The sequence below is a fragment of the Tachysurus fulvidraco genome, chromosome 15 (assembly GCF_022655615.1).
Source record: "Tachysurus fulvidraco isolate hzauxx_2018 chromosome 15, HZAU_PFXX_2.0, whole genome shotgun sequence".
In the NCBI taxonomy this organism is placed as follows: domain Eukaryota; kingdom Metazoa; phylum Chordata; class Actinopteri; order Siluriformes; family Bagridae; genus Tachysurus; species Tachysurus fulvidraco.
The window spans coordinates 17,435,554-17,457,936 of NC_062532.1; the positions used below are offsets into that span (position 1 = coordinate 17,435,554).

The 22,383-nt window shown below is 38.7% G+C and overlaps 1 protein-coding gene across 1 annotated transcript in view; it reads left to right on the forward strand.

Annotated features, from left to right (window-relative positions):
* The window catches only part of slc17a7a (solute carrier family 17 member 7a), a 21,702-nt gene extending 301 nt beyond the window's left edge, over positions 1 to 21,401 (forward strand). The window contains exons 2-13 of the mRNA XM_027143678.2: positions 8,774 to 9,026; positions 12,116 to 12,234; positions 12,321 to 12,435; positions 12,945 to 13,032; positions 13,382 to 13,468; positions 13,697 to 13,839; positions 14,235 to 14,384; positions 14,693 to 14,825; positions 16,224 to 16,334; positions 16,521 to 16,648; positions 16,906 to 16,975; positions 18,025 to 21,401. Of these exons, the coding sequence (XP_026999479.1) occupies positions 8,774 to 9,026; positions 12,116 to 12,234; positions 12,321 to 12,435; positions 12,945 to 13,032; positions 13,382 to 13,468; positions 13,697 to 13,839; positions 14,235 to 14,384; positions 14,693 to 14,825; positions 16,224 to 16,334; positions 16,521 to 16,648; positions 16,906 to 16,975; positions 18,025 to 18,332 (1,705 nt within the window). The 3' untranslated portion in view covers positions 18,333 to 21,401. The remainder of the gene's footprint in view (positions 1 to 8,773; positions 9,027 to 12,115; positions 12,235 to 12,320; positions 12,436 to 12,944; positions 13,033 to 13,381; positions 13,469 to 13,696; positions 13,840 to 14,234; positions 14,385 to 14,692; positions 14,826 to 16,223; positions 16,335 to 16,520; positions 16,649 to 16,905; positions 16,976 to 18,024) is intronic.
* Positions 21,402 to 22,383: the final 982 nt, after the last annotated feature.

Here is a 22,383-nt window from a genome sequence, read left to right on the forward strand (position 1 = left end):
ATATAGATTTACTTTGAAAAGTGATCTACTGTATTTCTTGGTCACTAAGAGACATGAACAGTATAACACTTACAGCAGGCAAGTAAGCTGAATGCTCCTTTAAATAGACTAAAACTATTTTAAGTGGTCAGGGATTTTTTCCTATCTATCTATCTATCTATCTATCTATCTATCTATCTATCTATCTATCTATCTATCTATCTATCTATCTATCTATCTATCTATCTATCTATCTGTCTGTCTGTCTGTCTGTCTGTCTGTCTGTCTGTCTATCTATCTATCTATCTATCTATCTATCTATCTATCTATCTATCTATCTATCTATCTATCTATCTATCTATCTCGGGGGAGGGATTTTACCTGACAGAGCTGATATCATTTGATATAGATTCTTAATCTTAGAACATTTAGAACCCCTCAGAAAACTCCACTATTGATTTTGAACACAATGCTCTTGGTGTTTCAGCAAATGTTTGGTGCATCATTTCCAAAATGAGATCATACCATAATCTGTTGAAATTCCGATGCCGACTGGACAAAATAAATATTGAAAAATAATCCAGATCTATCCAGATTTCTGATCTGTCATGTTCCGACATTGTTGCTACGAGTAATCATCAGCATTTTAAATACCCATTTAACCACAGTGTCCATCCATTCTTTCAAACATCCATCTATCCATCCATCCATCCATCCATCCATCCTTTCATAAAACCTTCTGTTATTCCATCTATTCTTGCTTCCACCCATCCCTCCACCTATTTTTCCATCCTTACACCCACCTTTACATCCATCCATTCATCCATCCATCCATCCATCCAAAGTCCCTCCATCCACCTATACATCCATCTACCCTTCCATCCATCCATCTACCCTTCCATCCATCCATCTATCCATTCATGAATCCATCTACCCTCTCCATCCATCCTTCCATTCATGAATCCATCCATGAGTCCACCCATCCATCCATCCATCAATCCTGCGAATCCATCTATTCATGCTTCCACCTATCCATAGATCTATTCATCCATACTTCCACCCACACTTCCCTCCATCCATCTATGCATCAATCCATCCATCCATCCATCCATCTATGTGTGTGGGTGAATCCTGGGAAAGCGCTTGTGTCGTGATCAATGCTGTTTTCAGACTGAACTGTTGTGATGTAATCCTTCAGGATTGTCCAGGTGAATACGATTAAGCCCACTCTTGAACTTAAGTCACCCAAGTGTTTGTCTCTCTCCACATTCCACTCAACCAGTTGTAAGAGCTAATGGTGTTAGCACCTATTGTTGATACTTCGAGCACTTTTTTTTATAAAGCTCTTCTGAACTGGTTTGGTAAAGGTGTTGGAGCTGCTACTACAGCCTGATTATATGGTATACAGTCATCATGATACTAAAGTTCTGTAGTAGACAGAGTACTGTATTGCTGGATTTACTCTTCCAATTTAAAGTTCTGACCAACCGTACAGTACGAGAAAACAAATTAAAAGAATTTACCAAGTGTAGAATAACATTTAACTTTTATCTCACATTTAAGACGATAAATGCAAATTTATACCTGTATAAAGGAAAGAACGATGAAAAAAGCAGCGCAACATTAAACAGCTCTGGTGTTGATCTATCATCAAATTATAAATTTGTACACACATGACTTACTGTATATTTAAATCATTCTGTATATATTTGAGTTTTGTTTCTTGGATATCGATAATATAAACGTTTGTTCATAAAGTGAAGTGTTCGCTTTATAGTTGCCTCAGATATTTGATTGTCCTCAGATTTGACCTTAGACACGGATCAAATACTAATAATGTGAATAATGAATGTGTTGCAAAGTTATGTAATGTAGCATATGAAATGCTTTAATTACATTTTAATATTTCCTATAATTGTGTTCTGTGTAGTCTTGTGAAGTTTCTGTATCCTGCTCTAACAACATTTAAAACATCATAATCATGATCATAATCATAATCAAAAGTCCTGTGAGTAATTGATTATTTTATGACTTTTACTGTACTGTTTAAGACAGAAACAATTTTCACTGGACAACTACTCACCAAACTTTGTTTAAATTCTTAATACTAACCAATTTTATGTGCTATGAGGAGAACATACACACTACACAACTTTAAAATATAGACTAAATGATTTTTTTGTTACCATGTGGAGAGATTTCTGATAGAAACTCCACATTTAAATCCTGTCCAAATATAGCTAAGCATTAATACACAAAAGTCCAGCTGTTGGACACGCAATTCCCTCGCCCTCGCCATCACATCACCGTCACTTCCTCTCAGTGTAGCACACATGCTATATGTTACACACACACACACACACACTTGCCAATTCTGTAATCCTGCAAGGCCTGGGATTAGATGATTTTCACTGCAACACACGTAACAAACTATCTCAATTTTTATGTCTGAATTACAGTGGTCGAGAATTGAGAAACAAAACAATGCAGAAAACGCAACGACAAATCCGAAAACAAAATAACAAATCTAAAAACAAAATCTTTGACAGAGTTTGACAGACTTGCGATTTTTGCATTCATTATTTATCATGAAGGAAATGAGTAATCACGTTGCTTGTAAGCTTCATCCATATCCGTCTTTCTAGTCTCGGCTTCCGAGGGAAAATTCCATCACTGCATTTGACAAACAGGAGCTTCACTGTTATCCTTTGCAGGATGGATCAATGGCCACCCTTCCATCAGCGCTGAAGTATTCCTGTAGGCTAAATTTGTAGTATGTTCAACAGTGAGCGTTATAGATAATTTGACAGCGAGTGTATTGTATGGGAGTGGCATGGTGGCTTAGTGGTTAGTATATTTGCCTGGCACTTAAGGGGTTGAGTGTTTGAGTCCTGCCTCCACCCTGTATGCAGTGGAGTTCTCATGATTTCCCCTATGTTTCAGGGTTTTTCTCAGTGTACTCCACCAATACAAAGACATGCGTTGTAGACTGATTTTCCAGTGCTTTTCATTGTAGCCTAAAAAGGGTCCAAGCTGTCCTCTGGATTACGCTTCAGGCTCCTGATGACCCCATGTTGGATAAGCGCTCCAAGGGAAAATGGAATATTATTTGCTTTTATTTGGAGCCTTGTGCCCCCATTTGGCTTTCCATAACTTTTAATAGGATGAATTCAATTTTAAAAGAAACAAAACTAAATAAAACAAAGCAATTACAACAAAGTGACAACCATGTGGTTGGATTCTGAAGAATGGAGTTGTGAGAATTGGGACAAATTACCATTATCCTACCTTTAACCCAAAAATGTTCATAGAATTTGTTTGTGTGTGCAAGCAGTAGAGTAGGCCAGGCTGTTCTGTTCAGCTTCTTCTGTTTACCATTGTGCTATTTCTAGCAGTTGGAAGAATAAGCAATGAAATGAATATTTTCAAGGTTTCGAAAAAGGAAAGGACAAATTGAAACAGCTAAGGAAAAGAAGAGTGATGTGGCTTGTAGCTTTTTTCTCTCTAATGTTAGATACCAAATCAAATACTTGGCAGCTTCCCAAACCAAACTTATATGATATTAATGAGCAGCTCTAAATTATTGCATGGAAACACAATGCATTTGACTATAATATGCAGTAATATTTTCCCCAAAAATATTACACCTGAGTCAAAGTCTGTAACCTCAGTAGTAAAAAGGGGCAGGGTTTGTTTGATTGACACTCTTTCATACCTAACACAGACCCAAACACAGTTCACACTTTTCCTTTGTCAGAAAACAGTGACCATTGTATTTATTAGTGTATCTAACTAGCAATCTTTGTATAAAATAATGCAAAATAAACCAAAATGCATAGCACCACACAGTGCCTTGGCAAGTAAGTGCTCTGTCGTACAGAGACAATCTGTGGGCTTGTTTGCGTCAGGGTATCCCGTGAGCGGTGACACAAAAAGAATTTAACGAGGTGGGACATAGCAGCAGGAACACTGGAGTTACTCTTTGGGTAAAAGGGTAAAAAGGTGAGAGAGAAAAAAAAAGTGTAGAGGTTTACAGTGTTGCACTGATAAATCAAAGTGTGTAAAGGAGCACCCATGCTTCTGCATGTTTACAGATTTGGACGTGTGATTACATACTGTGTAACACACACACACACACACACACATACTTGTCCTGCTTTGCTGTAATCTGACCCATGCTGAGGTGCTGATTGTTATGGCTGTTTCTAGAAATTTAAATGCCACTAGACAAAAAAAATCAAACAAATGACAACAAATACAGGACCCTAAACCCTAACTGTATACACGTTTACTCACCATAAGCTTGAAATTAGTAAAAGATTGTGCTAATATTTAGTTTATTCTGACATGTTAGCATGTCAAACAGGGATCATGTCCAATTAAGACATGTATTCAGGCAGCACGGTGGTGCAACAGGTAGCGTCGCTGCCTCGCCGCATGCTTCAGGTTCCTTCTATCATCTTTACGCCTTTTTCTTCTCTTTCATCTTGTACGATACGATGCAGATATACAGCGAATTTCTTATACAAATGTAAAAATCTCCAGCCAGTATGTTTAATTTTAGTGGCAAGAAAACTGGCTTATTGTCAAAGGGCATGTCTCTTGCTTAGAAATGTTGTTACTATGGCAACCGTTAGTAGGAAGGCCTATTGGCGACTTCGTAGCGCAGCAACTGGCAACTTGCAGCGATATAAAATCACTGTGTATGTGTAGCTTAAGGACTATTAACACATTTTGTTTTTGTTTCACTTGGTAAGATGTTTTTTTGTTTAGTTTAGTTTTGTTTTAATGCCGTCTTGGATTTATATATTTATGAGACACAGAAATTGTGTGTGTGTGTGTGTGTGTGTGTGTGTGTGTGTGTGTGTGTGTGTGTGTGTGTGTGTGTGTGTGTGTGTGTGCGTGTGTGTGTGTGTGTTCAGAATAAAGCAGTATTATGGACAGTAGAATAGTCAGCAGCTGATTAATCATTTAAAGGTTCTCCTGCTCCTACTGTTACATCCTCTCACTCCCTCAGTCCTGCACTCGTAAACCCTTCACACTCCTTCTTGCTTTTTTACTCACCCATCATCCTCATCTTTATGAGTGTCACACACAAACACACTCACATACAGTGTCTCTCCATTCAGACAGTTGTCTCCGATCATTTTTGACCACATACTCCTTTAAATACTTACATCTTCCTCATCTTCCTCATCATTATTATTAGTAGTAGTATTAAAAATGTTTTTGTTAATTCATTTATTCCTTCAGCTTTTGTAGTAATAAGGTACGTAACAGCAAAATAATCTGGCTACTACAGCAATTCGAATAAGACTATAATTGACATATTAAGAAAGAATTACATAAATTTGCCTTTGCCTGGAATTTCTACAGTATGTCATTAAATTAAATTATTTGTGTGCATATTATGAATTCTTAATTGGAGATTTTGCATCTTAGGTATCTTTCTTATCTGAAGCTTATGAAGGTCATGTGTGTGTGTGTGTGTGTGTGTGTGTGTGTGTGTGTGTGTGTGTGTGTGTGTGTGTGTGTGTGTGTGTGTGTGTGTGTGTGTGTGTGTGTGTGTGTGTGTCAGGATGGGAGAAATTCTCCCTGGGTGACACAGTCCCACTGAGACACAATCTGTTCACTGGAGGCAGGGGTGGGGGCTTAAAATACATAGAGTTCTAAGAACACACATGCACAGAGAGAGAGAGAGAGAGAGAGAGAGAGAGAGAGACTGAGGGGATTTGTGGATTTGCACTGGTTTAATCTGTCACCTTTTTCAATATCGTCACAAATGACCACGAGGTTCTAATCAGAGGTAAAAGGAGGAAGTTGACTATAATATGATAATAAAATGATGGATGGATTGGTCAGAGAGAGAATACAGCAGGATTGTGTAATTTCACTGCCCAGGTCTCATCCTCTTACTGAGATTAAGAGAAAACAGGAGAAGAAAATTGTGTGTGTGTGTGTGTGTGTGTGTGTGTGTGTGTGTGTGTGTCTAATACACGTATCTAATGCTTTCTACCCTCTTAACATTAGACTCATACATTTATTGTCTCACCAAAGTGCTTTGTTATGTAGACGCTGCCAGAAACAGACGCCGGTGCTTAATAAATAAATCATAGCTATTATAAATGCATGATTATTACCTTTAAGTGCTTGTGATCTATATAAAAAAAAGTGATGACGTTAAAATGTCTACATGTTCTTCGCATTAATTGATCACCGTTGCTGTAGATGTGGGCGTGGCTACCTTTGTGTCAAGCTTCAATCTTGTGTATCCTGAGGCTGACATCCTTAACAGATTTTTTCCAAAACGTACACACTCTCTGCAAAGAATGAAGCTTGGTGAAAAAAAAGTCACAATTTTCTTTTTTTTCAGCAGATAATTTAAATATTGCTTTATAAAAGGATAATAAAATGTTTAGTATCAACATAGATTAACATCTAGTTACAGAGTCTTGCAGATGCATGGGCACAAATACCCCCCCCCCCCCCCACACACACACACACACAATATGCTGTTAGGTATTTATGCTAATTGCAGCTAGTCACCATATGTTCTGTATTAATTTAACAGTCTGCCTTTAGCTAGGTTGAGTCTTAATTAATTTTTACTTTAGCCATAAATCATTTACTCAATTTTGAAGCAAGGAAAGCATTTTAAGAATTTTAACAGACAAAAACAGGATCAGGATCTCTGTGATCCTTCTAGTCATTCCCGGAAGTGAGGAATTTCAATAATCCTAATCTGAGGGAGGAGCTACGGATTATCTGATGGATAAAGTGGTGGGCTGAAGTGGTGGGCGAGCGAGGATTTAAGCCTTCTATCCCTCACTTAAACACATGATCAGCAAGGGTGTGCTTTCTTCTCTTAGTGTATTACTCAACAGATACATTTGGACATACAGCGAGAGAGGGTTGGATTAATGATTTGTATATTTTATGTGAACTATATTTATATGATGCTGTATTGGAATTGCAAGATGGAATGACCGAAATAGTTTTCACAGTCATCTTCTATACACCAAACTGTCTTCACTAGCTGTGTGTGTCTGTCTGTGTGTGTAGTAGGGCAGGTTGCAGGAACCAGATGGTCTCTCTTCAGGCCTCTGCTTAACGCCCATGTTCTGATATCCACTGAGACGCCTCCTTTTTGTTCTCCTCCTCTCTCTCACCTGCAGGTGTGTTAACGCCTGTCTGATATGATGCGAGGGTTTAAATAAGTCTCTCACAAACACACAGTTATTGAAAAAGCCAAACACTGCTGTGATGCCTGTAAGTAGCATATATTAATCAGTGTTCTTCACTTTTAAAGCTCCAGGCCAAAATTCATATTGTTATCTTTAACTGACAGTTTTAATTTATTAAATCAGTTTTAATGACCATTTTATGCATCATAAAAATGTATTAATTCCTGATATGGATATGAAGAAAATTTTAAAGGTAGGTATAGTTTGCAAATGGAAGTCTTAATGCTGATTGGACGATACATCTGTCACTCAAAACATACAGGTAACAAAACATACATTTCCTGTCAAGCAAGAAAATTCATTCAACGCTACTTTGAAGAAGAACTGTCAACATTTTGCACTTCTTGGCCACCTTATTTCTCTCTCTCACACACACACACACACACACACACACACACACACACACACACACGCACACACACACACACACACACACACACGCACAGGCTCCCCGTGACCCGAGGTAGTTCGGATAAGCGGTAGAAAATGAGTAAGAGTGTGAGTGAGTGAGAGTTCTTTACATAGAAGAATTGAACCCTTATTTCGGACACATATACATGAAATTCTTTCTTAACATATCCCAACATTGGAAGTCAAAGGTGATTCAGGATCCCTGGAGCAGTGAGGGTTAAGGGCCTTGCTCGGGGGCCCAGCAGACACAGCTTGGCAGTGCTGGGGCTTGAATCTCGATCCTCCGATCAACAACCTTTTACCACTTGAGCCACCACTACCTACATGAATGGCGACTTAGAGGCTAGTACATTTCCCTGACGCATCCAGGATTAGGGCGGTAGATTCACACCTCCGCCCTATGTGCATGGAGGTGGCATGTTCTACTTGTGTATCGGGGCTTCCTCGGGGTACTCTGGTTTCCTCCCCCTGTCCAAAAACATGTGAAGTAAGCTGATCTCTAAATTGTTTGTAGTGTGTCTGATTGTGTGAGTGTGGAATTGTGCCCGGTATTGGGTTAGCAACCTGTCCTGGGTGTCCCCTGCCTTGTGCCCTGAGTCCTGTGGGATAGACTCCAGGTTACTTATGACCCTGTGAAGGATAAATGGTACAGAAAATGAGTGGATGGATGAATTAATGAATTCATTCTTCACAGAAGCATGTTCATAAGAAATGGTGTATTTGTGTATGAAAGAAAACAAAACAAAGATAAACAAACATTTGAAAATCTGTCATCCCTTCAGTTAAGAAATTGTACTGTAAAAAGTTTGATTTAGGGTTCATAAAGAATGAAGTTTTACAGATTAAATAATAGAGCGCATACTACAGGTACAAAAGATGTATTCTTTAGAGAATAGCTTAAAAAAGTACCTGTTTTGTATTTTGTACATATTCCAGTTTACTGTTTTCCTGAGAGCTAACTCAATTAAATCCTTTTAAATTTGTATTTTTGTTCAGACAAAACAATGCTCAAGACTTATATCTGCTTATTCTAAGTCTGCAAATGTATCTGACTCTGGGAAAGAAACTTTAAGCTCATTGTGTCAGGAGGTTTTGATTAAAAGGGGAACCGCTATAGACGTTCTCGTTCTATCCTCCAGGATCCTCGAGAAGAGACAAGAGAATGGCGAGACCATCGAGCTGTCAGCCGAGGGAAGGCCAGAGATGGTGGAGGAGAAGGAACTGCCCATTGTGGACTGCACCTGCTTTGGGATGCCTCGCCGCTACATCATCGCCATTCTCTCTGGTATTGGATTTTGCATCTCCTTCGGCATACGCTGCAATCTCGGTGTGGCCATCGTCAGCATGGTCAATGACCACACAGTGTATTATGGAAAAAAACCCGTCATAATGGTGAGTGACTTATGGGAGTCAGATTCTAAACCAGCATTAAGGGTTACTCTAATGTCCTTAACAATAGCGTCTGGTTTCACCGAATACTTATTAAACTGTGTGGTGAAATCTGCAACACTTGTTGTGGACAGACTTAGTGTGGGCAGGCTTCTGTTACATCAGAATTCAGTGGATGTTTTTTTGTTCATCCAGGCATGTAACACAGCTGACACTGTTTTCTAGTTTGTGTTGTTGCTGAATCAGGCACAACTGATAAACATAATTGTGTATCATTGGCTTAGAAAGGATTGGAAATACATATATACTTAAATTCTTAAATGCTTATATGCGTTGTAATATTATAATATCATAATAGCAAACTAACACTTGTATGCTAGCATAATTATACACTAGTATATTAGCATGATTACACACTTGTATGCTAGCATAAATACACAATTGTATGCTAGCAGTCTTACATAATAGAATAATTTTGTACATACCTAAAGCTATTACTCAACTTTCTAAAATACTTTTAAAGATAAGTACTTACATACTTGCATAATTTATTACTTGTATATTACTATAATTAGTATAATAACTTGTTAGAGTTCTATCAAACTCACTGCTCCAGGCGTGTGTTCACGGTGTGTGTGTGTTCACTGCTGTGTGTGGGTTAAATGCAGAGAACAAATTCTGAGTATGGGTCGCCATATTTAGCCGTATGTCACGTCACGTCACTTAAATCACGTTACATACTTTTATTTTTACGTACCAGCATACTAAAATAATTTACATTCTTGCATACGTTGATACCTAAATCGATCGATTAAATTCATACTTCACACTCTTCTCACTCTCACACTAAACTACAGTACCTAAAGATACTTGCCTACAGATTTACATACTAGCACACTAGCATTCATTCATACTTCCATATCTACATGCTTGCATATTAGCATACTTACATACTTACATGCATATTAGAATGTTTTCATACAAACCAAATGCGATTACCAAACTATTCACATAGTTGTGTATTAACTTGGTGGTAAACTCATATACTTGTGTGCTTGCATACACACTAGCATACATTACCAGCTATAGAGCACTGATTGCGAGTGAAGGATAGTGTTGCGTTCTGTTTGTATGCATGGCTGCTTCAGTGTGTGTCTCTGTGAGAGAATCTTTCCAGTCCTGTGGTGCATGGTGAGTGGGAGCGCAGCCATGGACAACACAACTGAGACTCAAACCGAACACACAGAGCACGCTTCTGTTTTCTGCAGTGTTTTCTGCAGAACTCAGGACTGGCAGCCCCTCAGGCACTGGTTAAAAGTGATAAACTACATGTACATGTACTGCTGTTACTTTTTAAAGAAGATGAGTCAATAAACAAGGTTTGAAAAACACAGCATTACTGTTTGTATATTTAAACCAAAGTCTTAAGGTTCTCTTAGTGTTCATAGTGTTAAGAAGAGAAATTACTCTTGGGTCTTGGTTTTCCAGACTAGTCTTTCTGTCAGGTGAAGAAGTTGATGTGGTAGCATAGTGGTTAAGCTGTTGGCGAGCTGATTGAAAGCTTGTGAGTTTGAATCCTGGGTCCACTGCTGGGCACCTGAGCAAGACCTTTAACCCTAAGCTGTATAAAATGAGATTGAATATAAATCACTCTGGAAAAGATTGTCTACCAAATGCTGGAAATCTAAATCAACAACAATTACCAAATACAAGCCTGAACTCAGCTAATGAAGAACTTTTGTCTGGTACCTTTGGTTTCACTAGACAAGATGTTTCTGAAACATCTCATTCAGTTACACTCTTTGGATGCCACAGGTCGCAATCTGCACAACATTCATTTTCTACCGCTTATCCGAACTACCTCGGGTCACGGGGAGCCTGTGCCTATCTCAGGCATCATCGGGCATCATGGCAGGATACATCACAGGGCACACACACACACTCACTACGGACAATTTTTACAGAGATGCCAATCAACCTACCATGCATGTCTTTGGACCGGGGAGGAAACCAGAGTACCCAGAGGAAACTACCAAGGCACGGAGAGAACATGCAAACTCCACACACGCAAGGCAGCGGCGGGAATCGAACCCCCAACCCTGGAGGTGTGAGACGAACGTGCTAACCACTAAGCCACCGATCTGCACTTTGAGACACCGTCCACATGTCACTATGATGTATGGTGCCTGAGGAAGAGGTTGAGGAGCACATGCATTTTAACCGACTTTGGAGCTTTATTTCTGCTACAGAGCTCAAGCTAGCTTTTTCAATCAATTATTTCCACCATGTGAGAGATATTGTTTATTCAATCAAATTTATTCCTTAATTTATTTGTTTGTTTATTTGTTTGTTTGTTTCATCTTTTTACAATTTTCCAACCGAAATTTTTATAGCTTATATTGCGATTTGAATCGAATACATCCGTAACGCAGTAGGCACATGTGTGCTTAAAACCACATAGAAATGTCTTTTATTACTTTTCTTGCATGGGTTACTGGAACATTCCTCCTGAATGAGCATTTTTATTCTGCCTCTGACCTTGAAACAAGTTTTAGAATGACTTTTTAGTGGATAATGGCTTACAGTGCAGTTATCTAATACAACAGCCCACTGCTGGATTGGATTTCAGACTGATATTACACCATATGAGCTGAAAGAAACTTTTGCTGCAGCTGCATTTGAATAGACTGCAATACAATCTACTGTACATGATGATTTCACATATGGCTAAAAAAAGTGTGTAAAAAAATAAACATGATAATGATGGTGCATGGATTTCAGCAGGTTATGACCGAAATTAAACATATGAGATTTTAATATGAGATACCAATCGAATCAAAATTATTTTAAAGAAAAATATGCCATACATGGGAAATAAGATGACATGGAAAAATGGAAAAAAATGAGATGTGAAAATAAATTGTTAAATATATATCTCTGTCTTCTGTATGTTAGTTTTCTGTGTTTCTCTTTCTGTCTGCCTCTCTCTCTCTCTTTCTGCCTCTCTCATTGCCTGTCTCTGTCTGTCTGGCTCTCTCTCTCTCTCTGCCTCACTCTCTTGTATATTTCTGTCTGTGTCTGTCTCACTTTAGGCTGCTCAATTCACATGGGACCCAGAGACAGTGGGAATGATCCACGGTTCATTTTTCTGGGGTTACATCGTTACGCAGATCCCAGGAGGCTTCATCTGTCAGAAGTTTGCTGCCAACAAGTAATTTTCAGACAATGTATCTTTCACTTTCAAGCACTGCAGCATGTCCACGAGTCCTGATTCGAGCATTTTTCTTATTTCTTCAGAGTGTTTGGCTTTGCGATTGTGGCCACATCCACTCTGAACATGCTGATCCCGTCTGCTGCGCGGATCCACTATGGATGTGTCATCATGGTCAGGATATGCCAGGGTCTTGTGGAGGTACGCCATCTGGGTTTGTTTCTGAAAGCATTAGCAGAATCCAGCTCAGATATCTATAATATAACACCATTCCATTCCAAAAGCCACAGACATGAATCATATCTTATTTCTTAGTATTAGCGCATTTATTTCATATATATGATATTATGTATTGAGAATTGCTCAAAATCCTTCAAATACAACCTGAAAACTAAGTTGCGATGAACATATTAATATCAAACGCTTAAGAGTCTATTCTAGTTTTTTTCTTACAGTTTTTTATTTTTTGATTACGTTACCGTGTATATATGGGCAGGACGTATAATGTTTAAAAGAAAAAAAATTAGGGGCATGCTATTAAATTAAAATAATCAACAGAATGCTACTGTGATGCTGCCAAACTCAAAGCAGAGATACTGTTATCACCCTAAAGTGATAAGTCATTATGGTTTTACTTTAACAATTAACATGTTTTACTCTGAATCAGGTCTAGTTTAAATTTTGGCTTCCTCTAATTGCTCCTCCCACAGGGTGTGTCATATCCTGCATGCCATGGGATTTGGGCCAAATGGGCTCCACCTCTTGAGAGAAGCCGATTGGCCACGACAGCATTCTGTGGTAAGAGTAAAAGCACGCAGATGATCATTTCCTCACATGCCCTGAAATGGGGTTCAGTACTGCCTTATACTGCCAAGGTTGGGGGTTTGATTCTCATCTCCACCCTGTGAGTGTGGAGTTTCCTCACAAGTTCAGGGGTTTTCTCCAGATTCTCCGATTTCCTCCCTTCCTCTAGTCCAAAAACTTACACAATAGGCTGATTGGCATCACTAAATTGTCTGTATTATGTAAACAGGTTGGTTTGCTCGTGTGTGTAGGATAAACATGCTAAGTGTTGGATGGTTAGGCTTGAATGTGTTTTACATTGTGCTTATATTCAATAAATAGCTTAATTCTATGTCTGAATCAGGGTCATATGCGGGTGCTGTGGTGGCGATGCCCCTTGCTGGAGTGTTAGTGCAGTATACTGGATGGTCATCTGTTTTTTATGTATATGGTACGTACCAACCGCATACACTGACACAAATGAGGTCCTGTATATACACATACATATACAGTAGCAACATAATATCACACGATGTTTACAGACTACTGATTAGCTAGAGTAGGGAAGTTTACCAGCTATTGTAGTCTGGACCTGCTGATGGTTTTTGGCAAGAAGTTCATCAATATTGTTTTTTAAGCAGTTTCCTGTTTATTTTTTGCTCTTATCCATCTCTCACAGGTTGCGTCGGAATACTGTGGTATCTTTTTTGGATCTTAGTGTCATACGAGAGTCCAGCTGCTCATCCAACAATCAGTCCAGAGGAAAGGAAGTACATCGAGGATGCCATCGGAGAGACAGCAGGGCTGGTTAACCCCCTTCAGGTGTGCTTCTTGTGTAATGCTGTATCCATGTCACAGTCTTAGTGACTCCAGTATGTCTGTCTGTTTGAAGGGAAATATTATCAGTCATGTCTATGCAAATTCTCAATTTTGTATTTATTTCAAAAGACAAGTTTTTTGGGATCTAACTCGTGGCCTCAGTTTATCAATTTGTGTCCATACCTCATTAAACAAGGGATTCAGAGTTACGTACTGGGTTTCTAAACACGTAAACCCACTCATAAACAGCATCAAAAGGTTTTTCGCCTTTAAGCCCTGCATCAACTCATCACCCTATCAACTTCCCACTTTTATAGCTCTATATATTTGCTTGGACCATGCAGTATGTGTACTGTATCAGAGAGAGTGACTGACCTCGGCTTTTGTGCTCACTGCAGAAATTCAAAACCCCTTGGCGTCATTTCTTCACCTCAATGCCAGTGTACGCCATCATCGTGGCCAACTTCTGCAGAAGCTGGACCTTCTACCTGCTCCTCATCAGCCAGCCTGCATACTTCGAGGAGGTTTTTGGTTTCGAGATCAGCAAGGTGAAGCTCAAACTTGTATTCCACACGCCTACGTAGAACAAAATAGCCAAAGACAACAAAATACCAAATGTGTAGGCAGTGTTAAGCGTGCGTTTGTACATAACCGCCTCCTCAACATGTGTGCACATTTTCTCAGATTGTAGCTGAAATGGAGAACTTCTGAGTCACAGGCATGTTTGTGTTTTAAAACTGAGTTTCCAGTGAAGAGACATTTTGATGTCTAGGATTTTTTGATAGGACGTGCACAGAATTAATTAAATCTATTATGTAACATTGTGCTAATCTTCTTCTGTCTCTGTCTTTCTCAGGTGGGGATGGTATCTGCACTGCCTCACCTGGTGATGACCATCGTAGTGCCGCTGGGGGGCCAGCTGGCTGACTACCTGAGATCACACAACTTAATGAGCACCACTAATGTCCGCAAGCTCATGAACTGCGGAGGTGTGAGAGAGAGAGAGAGAGAGAGAGAGAGAGAGAGAGAGAGAGAGAGAGAGAGAGAGAGAGACAGATAGTACTATATAGTGTGTGTGTGTGTTTGTGTGTGTGAATTTTTAATCTGTTTTAGCATCTGGGATTAGAATCACCGAGGCATAATTTCATACAGCAGTGCACAGGTACACCGTGGACATAACCTATAAAACATTCTCTTACTCTCAGCATTCTGTCATCGCTTATCACAATACAAGTATTACAAATTGTGCACTTATTGAGATCTGTGCCCTATTTAAAATTTGGAGGCTGACAAAATAATCACCATACTCAGAAAGACTTTCAGTCGAGCACCAATTTACTGCTGTAGTTATAAAGACTGTCCTGTGCTTATCCCAAGTCCGTTAATCACAATATACACATATATAAAAAAAAAATGTTTTCAACACGTCTAGTACACAGCTTTAGTGTATACATTTAGAGAAAAGTAATAAATGCATCGTGTTTTTTTTTTGTTTGGGTGTGTGTGTTATTGTCAATTTGTCACCTCAGTCGCTTGTAATCTATTTAACTATTAAGCACATTTTTATTTGTTTTCATTGATTTGAGATACTTTGATCATGGAGTTCATCATGCTTTTAAATGGCACTGGCTGATTAATTCATGCTTGTACAATATGCAGTGCTGTTTCAGTGGTGTCTCGTTCCTGAGAAGGTGTGGAATCATTTTCTCTGACAGCGGCGCCAGTGTTTCTGTCTGTCACACGTTTATATATAATGCGCCGATTTGAATACCTAATTGTTTCTATAGTAACAACACATACTTTAGGACTGGTACAACAGACGCTCCACGTAAACAGATTATTAAAAAATGTCATTGTTGGGATGTGAAATATTCAGGGAGAAGACAGTTATTTAACATTTAAGGACATATCTACAGTAGTGTTAGTGCTTATTGTGATTGAAGATCAGGCTGAGATCTTATTACTACACTCATGATTATTATGCTGTCATGTTTTTATTATTTACTTATAAATATTATCGTAATGTGATAAAGGGGTAGTCAAGCAGGTTATGGAGGTCTCATGGTGTAATGGTTAGCGCACTGGACTCTGACTCCAGCAACCTGAGTTCAAATCCCATTGGATCCTACAGAATGAAATTGGTGTTTGAACTTGTCTTTGTTGGGGCAGGACTCTTGCCTCAGTGTGCCCCTGCCTTATGAAACACTTTATGCTCAAGCGGGTAAGGCTCTGGGTTGCCAAGCTGCCACTGTTAGCCCCTTAACCCTGTCTGCTCCATGTTGCTGTATCATCTCTGACTTTCTGACCCCAATCTCCACTTCACTGTGTTATAATGGCTATATGACAAAATAAAGGCTTCTAATAAAAACATGTGTTGTGTTTTGCAGGATTTGGAATGGAGGCCACACTGCTGTTGGTGGTAGGATTCTCTCACACTAAAGGAGTGGCTATATCATTCCTCGTACTGGCTGTTGGCTTCAGTGGATTTGCTATCTCAGGTTAGAAATGGTTATATAATATATATTGAATAAATAACACATTGCACACAAGCCCATCATATGATATACAGGCAAGTTACAGAGAACTAATCTCTCTCTCTCTCTCTCTCTCTCTCTCTCTCTCTCTCTCTCTCTCTCTCTCTCTCTCTCTCTCTCTCTCTCTCTCTCTCTCCCTCTTTCTGGCAGGCTTTAATGTGAATCATTTGGACATAGCGCCACGTTATGCCAGCATCCTGATGGGTATTTCTAATGGAGTGGGCACCTTATCGGGCATGGTGTGCCCTCTTATAGTGGGAGCCATGACCAAACATAAGGTATATGCTAATAATAACATGCTCTTGTTTAGACACACACACACACACACACACACACACACACACACACACACACACACACACACACACACACACACACACACACACAAACACACCTGAATTCACACACTTTTTTTGTACCTTTCTTATAACATACAGTAGAGACTTCTTATATACATGTTCATAGACGTTACATTTATGCGATTCATGCACAGCTGTATAACTATTATATGTGTCTTACGGTATTTTTTCTATAGACACGTGAAGAGTGGCAGTATGTCTTCCTAATTGCATCGTTAGTGCATTATGGGGGTGTAGTTTTCTACGGTAAGCGTCTTTGTATCTTTTTAATAGAGATAAAAATAAGACACATATTTACAAAATGTACCAAAAACTAAAAAAGTCCTAAGTGGCACAGCACATAAGTGTTTACCCTATCATCAGAAGATAGTGAGTTTCAATGATCTTGTGTAAGCAGAGAAAGCACTTTCTTCCAAGTCTGTTGATTTTATTTAATAAAATGTAATAAAAAAGAACAAAAAGTACAGCTAAATATAGTAGTGAGCTGAGGATAGACCCGAATGAATATTCTGACAAACTTTCAGCGAAAGAAACAACCACCCTTTAGATTAATGTTATAAAATCTACTAGGCAAAGAACTTATTTATAGAATGATGTTTGGGTATTATGTAGAATCAATGATTAAACTAGAACATTACTTGAAAAGCACATGAGAATTTATTACATTTGAAGGCAACACGTAATAAAACATAAATAAGACCCGGAAAATTCTATACATGCTGAGACATGAGTGAGACGTGACATGACTTTGGCCTCTGGATAGATTTTTTTAAAAATTATAAATAAAACTTTTTCAGTATAAATATGGTAAAAGGTGGTATAGATATGGTGTATACGGTGGCTTAGTGGTTAGCACATTTGCCTCACACCTCCAGGGTTGGGGGTTCGATTCCCACCTCCACCTTGTGTGTGTGGAGTTTGCATGTTCTCCCTGTGCTTTGGGGGTTTCCTCCTGGTACTCCGGTTTCCTCCCCCGGTCCAAAGACATGCATGGTAGGTTGATTGGCATCTCTGGAAAATTGTCCTGAGTGTGTGAGTGAATGAGAGTGTGTGTGTGTGTGTGTGTGCCCTGCGATGTGTTGGCACTCCACCCAGGGTGTATCCTGTCTTGATGCCCGATGACGACTGAGATAGGCAGAGGCTCCCTGTGACCCGAGAATAGTTCGGATAAGTGGTAGAAAATGAATGAATGAATATAGGATTTAACACATTTTGATTGATTCACCTTTCTAAATGTATTTTAGTTTTTCAGTTAATAATTCTTTCATTTTATTAAATGACTTTTAATTTCTCAGGGATATTTGCGTCGGGAGAGAAGCAGTCATGGGCCGACGCTGAGAACACGAGCCAGGAGAAATGCGGCATCTTGGAAGAAGACGAGTTGGCCAATGAGACTGAAGAGCTTTACAGAACGGGCGGACAGTACGGAGCCATTAACCAGCCAACCACAGCCGGGCAAAACAAGAGTGATGGTGGGGGTGGGGGTGGGGGTTTTGGTGGAGCTGGATGGGTCTCAGACTGGGACAAAACAGAAGAATATGTACAACCAGTCGGGAGAAATAGTTATCTCTATGGAGAAGAGGGTGAAAGGCAGCTCACGTAGTGGGAGTGGGCCACATTTCCTGCCCCAGAGAGTTGGAGTCTAGCAAAATAATTCCCTGCTCATAGATACAAAGTGATGTATAGGTGGATCCTCAATAAGCCCCAAGCTGGACAAAGCTTTTGTTTAGATGGACAGGGACACCAATAAGATTTTGGGGTCTCTTTCCATACAGATTAATGTAAAAGTCTTTTTGTTGTTCTAGACTTTCTAGTCAATTTTAGCAAAAAGAGTTTCTGGATAGTACTTAATTCTTAATGATTTTACATAGAACCTTTGTTACTAGTCCCCCAAAGGGACAAAATCGAGAACCAAATTTTTCTCCGTACCCAGACCCCCTGAAATTGAGGCCAGTATTTGTGTGAGTGAATTTGAAAACTGGAAAATGGAGAAAGTATGCGAATGATTTACTGGCCTTTTGGTTAATGTTAGTTAGCTAGCTAACACCAGCTGAATAGTAGCTAAAAATAAATATAGATATTGATATTTTATTAGTGAAAGTAATAAAATTGTCTGAATTCAGAATGTGCACAGAAGATTTGTTTTCTAAATTCACGTTTTCAGTGTGCCTAGTTGGATTTGCGCCCATGTTTTTTGGCTTTGAATTACAGCCATAGGGCTTGTTATATTCCTGAATTTTCCATCAACGCAACACAAATCACAGCCAAGTTTACATTATTTATAGACCTACGTGTTTTTGAGTTAACAGAACGTGAATCATTTCAAGTGACCTGTTAAAGTAATAAATTTCAACACGATAATAATGCTGCGTTTCAGGCGAACATGCACCTTATACTGTATTTCCCAGTAAAAGCCACCAAAAAAGCCCCCTTTACTCTTTAATTAATTTAATGCGGTATTGGCATTAGACCAGTTCATATACAGACAAATCTTTATGTTAACCACTGATTTGAGAAGGCATTCGGCAACATTGAAGTTATCTAACGTTAGCCGGCTAGCGTCTTGCTAATGCTACTCAATATTGTCTGCTAACTAAAGTGTTGCTAACGCTCTATGGTATTTTCTGTTGTTGTTGTTGTGCTGCTATTTTAGTCTTTATGGGTTTACAATACTAAGACAGTATTTATATCCATTAAAGTAACTTTTTCTGAGGTTTTTTTGTGTTTTTTCCATTTGACACGGTGAATATAACGAAGTGGGCAAATTACATTAATGTAAAGGTGCCATGAATGCAGCATAAACTTCATTATAACTTTGATAATTGTGCGTAACTCATGCTATGCTTCACAAATCCCTAGGGGTCTCTGAATGACACTTTTAGAACCACTTGTAGACCTTGTCGACCAATACATCCTGGTGTCTACTGTATTTCATGGCAATTAAACATCTTCCTGCTCCGCTAGGATGGTTTACCTTTCATTTGAGTTAGTTTGGTTGTTAGTTTGAGTAAGTTTGCTTTGCTAATCAAATGTTTTGCCCACCAAAGCTTGGGAATTTGCTGTCCAAACTCGGGCTTCATTTAAATAATAAGTCTGTGGAGCTGCAGCTAAATACTTTAGCAGTGTAAACCTGGGATTACTGGATATTTGCTTAAATCAGGTGTCTTTGAGCAGGGAAATCACTACCCTGGATTTCTGATTGATTTTAGCTCTCCAAGGCTGGACTTGAAACCCCATGAGTTAACCTGGTAGAGCAAATTTATTTGAATGGGAAAGATATAACGAAATACTGAACATGGTGACATCATTAGTGTTAAGCAAACTCCAATTTAATATAACGGATGGGAAGTAAGACGGCACCACTACAATGAGCAAATCTTGATGAATATGCTGTTAGAAAAAAAAAGTTCTTTAAGGGTTGGATAATTGAGCGTTCTCAGCTTTCAAAATGGGTTCTATCGGGTACTGTCTGTTCTAGGGTTTAAAAAAGACCTACTTAAGGGTTCTTGTGAAGAAATGTAGATATTTAATAATGATGTTAATTGTATGAAATGATAGTGAAAGGTGTGTCAGGCTTTTGAATGTGAATTTGAACTGTGTGTAAGTGTGTGTGTGTGTGTGTGGGTCAGTGTGGAATTTGACGGTGCTGTGATCTAATTTCAATATTTTCAGGCTTTTTGCCAAAATCACTGTAATGCACTTAATATGAGGATAAATACCAGATGTGTTCCTTTAGTGTAAGCTTGCATGTGTGTACCTGTGTGTGTGTTTGTGTGGGTGTGTGTGTGTGTGGGTGTGGGTGTGTGTGTATTTCATTTCTGTGCACAATTCCTTGTGTTTGTCCATGGTTCCATGGTCAGCACACAGCTCGCCCTCTCTGCCTCATGCTCTAATAATAGATTTCCTTATTAAACCTGAATTCCACAGATCATATACATCACATTAGTGGTGTGTGTGTGTGTGTGTGTGTGTGTGTGTGTGTGTGTGTGTGTGTGTGTGTGTGTGTGTGTGTGTGTGTGTGTGTGTGAATTTTTGTATGTGTGTTTGCATGTATGCTTATATGTAGCCCTACAGAATTATTGGCACCCTTCGCAGTTATTTAAATCTTCAGAAAATAATTTATTACATCTTTTAGATTTAGTTTTTTTTTTTCAAATAAAAATATTAGAGGATTTTCTAGTCATTTTTTTTCAAATATGTGGCAAAATTATTCACACTCCAAATGAATATTTTAAATAAATGTAAACAACTTAGTTTGATTCTGAGTTTTTTCTATTTTTAATGTATTATTATATTTCAAAATATAGAGCTGAAAATATAATTGTGTTATAAATGTGTTATTCATAACATGTGTGTTTGTAATATTATACGAATTTCATGATTGGTGTCAATAATCTGTGTGTGTGTGTCAATAATCTGTGTGTGTGTGTGTGTGTGTGTGTGTGTGTGTGTGTGTGTGTGTGTGTGTGTGTGTGTGTGTGTGTGTGTGTGTGTGTGTGTGTGTGTGTGTGTGTGTGTTTAAAAGAGATAAAAGCTCTAAAAAAAAAGTTGTAATGTGAAGTACAGTAACAATAGAAACCTGCTAGACAACCTTGTAATATCTCATTTATTTCCAGTAACACACAGCTATTCACACACCATGTTGTGAAATCCTGATTCCATGTCTGTTTATCAACCAGCACTTGGCACAAGACAATTTCACATCTTTTGAAACACTCTACAGTATCTAGGGTTCAGTTAAAGCAGAACAGAAATAAAGCTTCAAGGAAATGATAGAAACAATTTTGACGTTTTCCTTTAAAATGTGATGTTTCTACTTTTTGGAGATTTTTTTTAGTTCCTCTCTCATTGTTTTCCCACGATGCTGTGATTATGTGTGACAAATGAATAAATTGTTAGATAATCTTTTTTCTTTTCTTTTTTTTTGAAGACAAACAAATGAAAAGAAGTGAATTAATTATACATGTGAAATTTCCCTATGTACAATTAAACCGATGAATTAAGCAGAGATTAACTGGATTTCTTCTATTTGTGTATTGGATTTGATGAGTTATTGGCTGTTATGTCAATTACAGTTAAGAATAATATGAATAATACTGCAAAATGTATCAATACTCAATATTTTCCAATGGGTTGTATTTACATTCCCTTATTTATTTTGCTTGTGCATACCTCTCTCTCTCTCTCTCTCTCTCTCTCTCTCTCTCTCTCTCTCTCTCTCTCTCTCTCTCTCTCTCTCTCTCTCTCTCTCTCTCTCCTACTGAGGGCATCTGCTCTGCTCTAATCTTTGCCTAAAATCACCAAGATAATCCCTCTATCCATCTGGCTTGGGGATGGGACACGGGAAAGTATTACAGTCACATGTATTGGCCTGTGTTGCTGCTGACATCTTCTGGTAAAAGACCGTAAATATCCAGGCTGCTATATTCACCATTATATGAATTTGGCTCTCAGGGCTGTCTCAATGTTCAGGAGTGACCAGGCACTATGCACACTACTGAAGCCTGTTTACTTCATACTACATCCAGGTTATGCACCGTTACCGTCAGTAGTGAGTCATTTTACCCAATGAGTCATGACATTCAGTGATGAAATAGTACTGTGTATTAATGATGAAACTGTGCTAATTATTACTCTAAATGGAAAACACACTG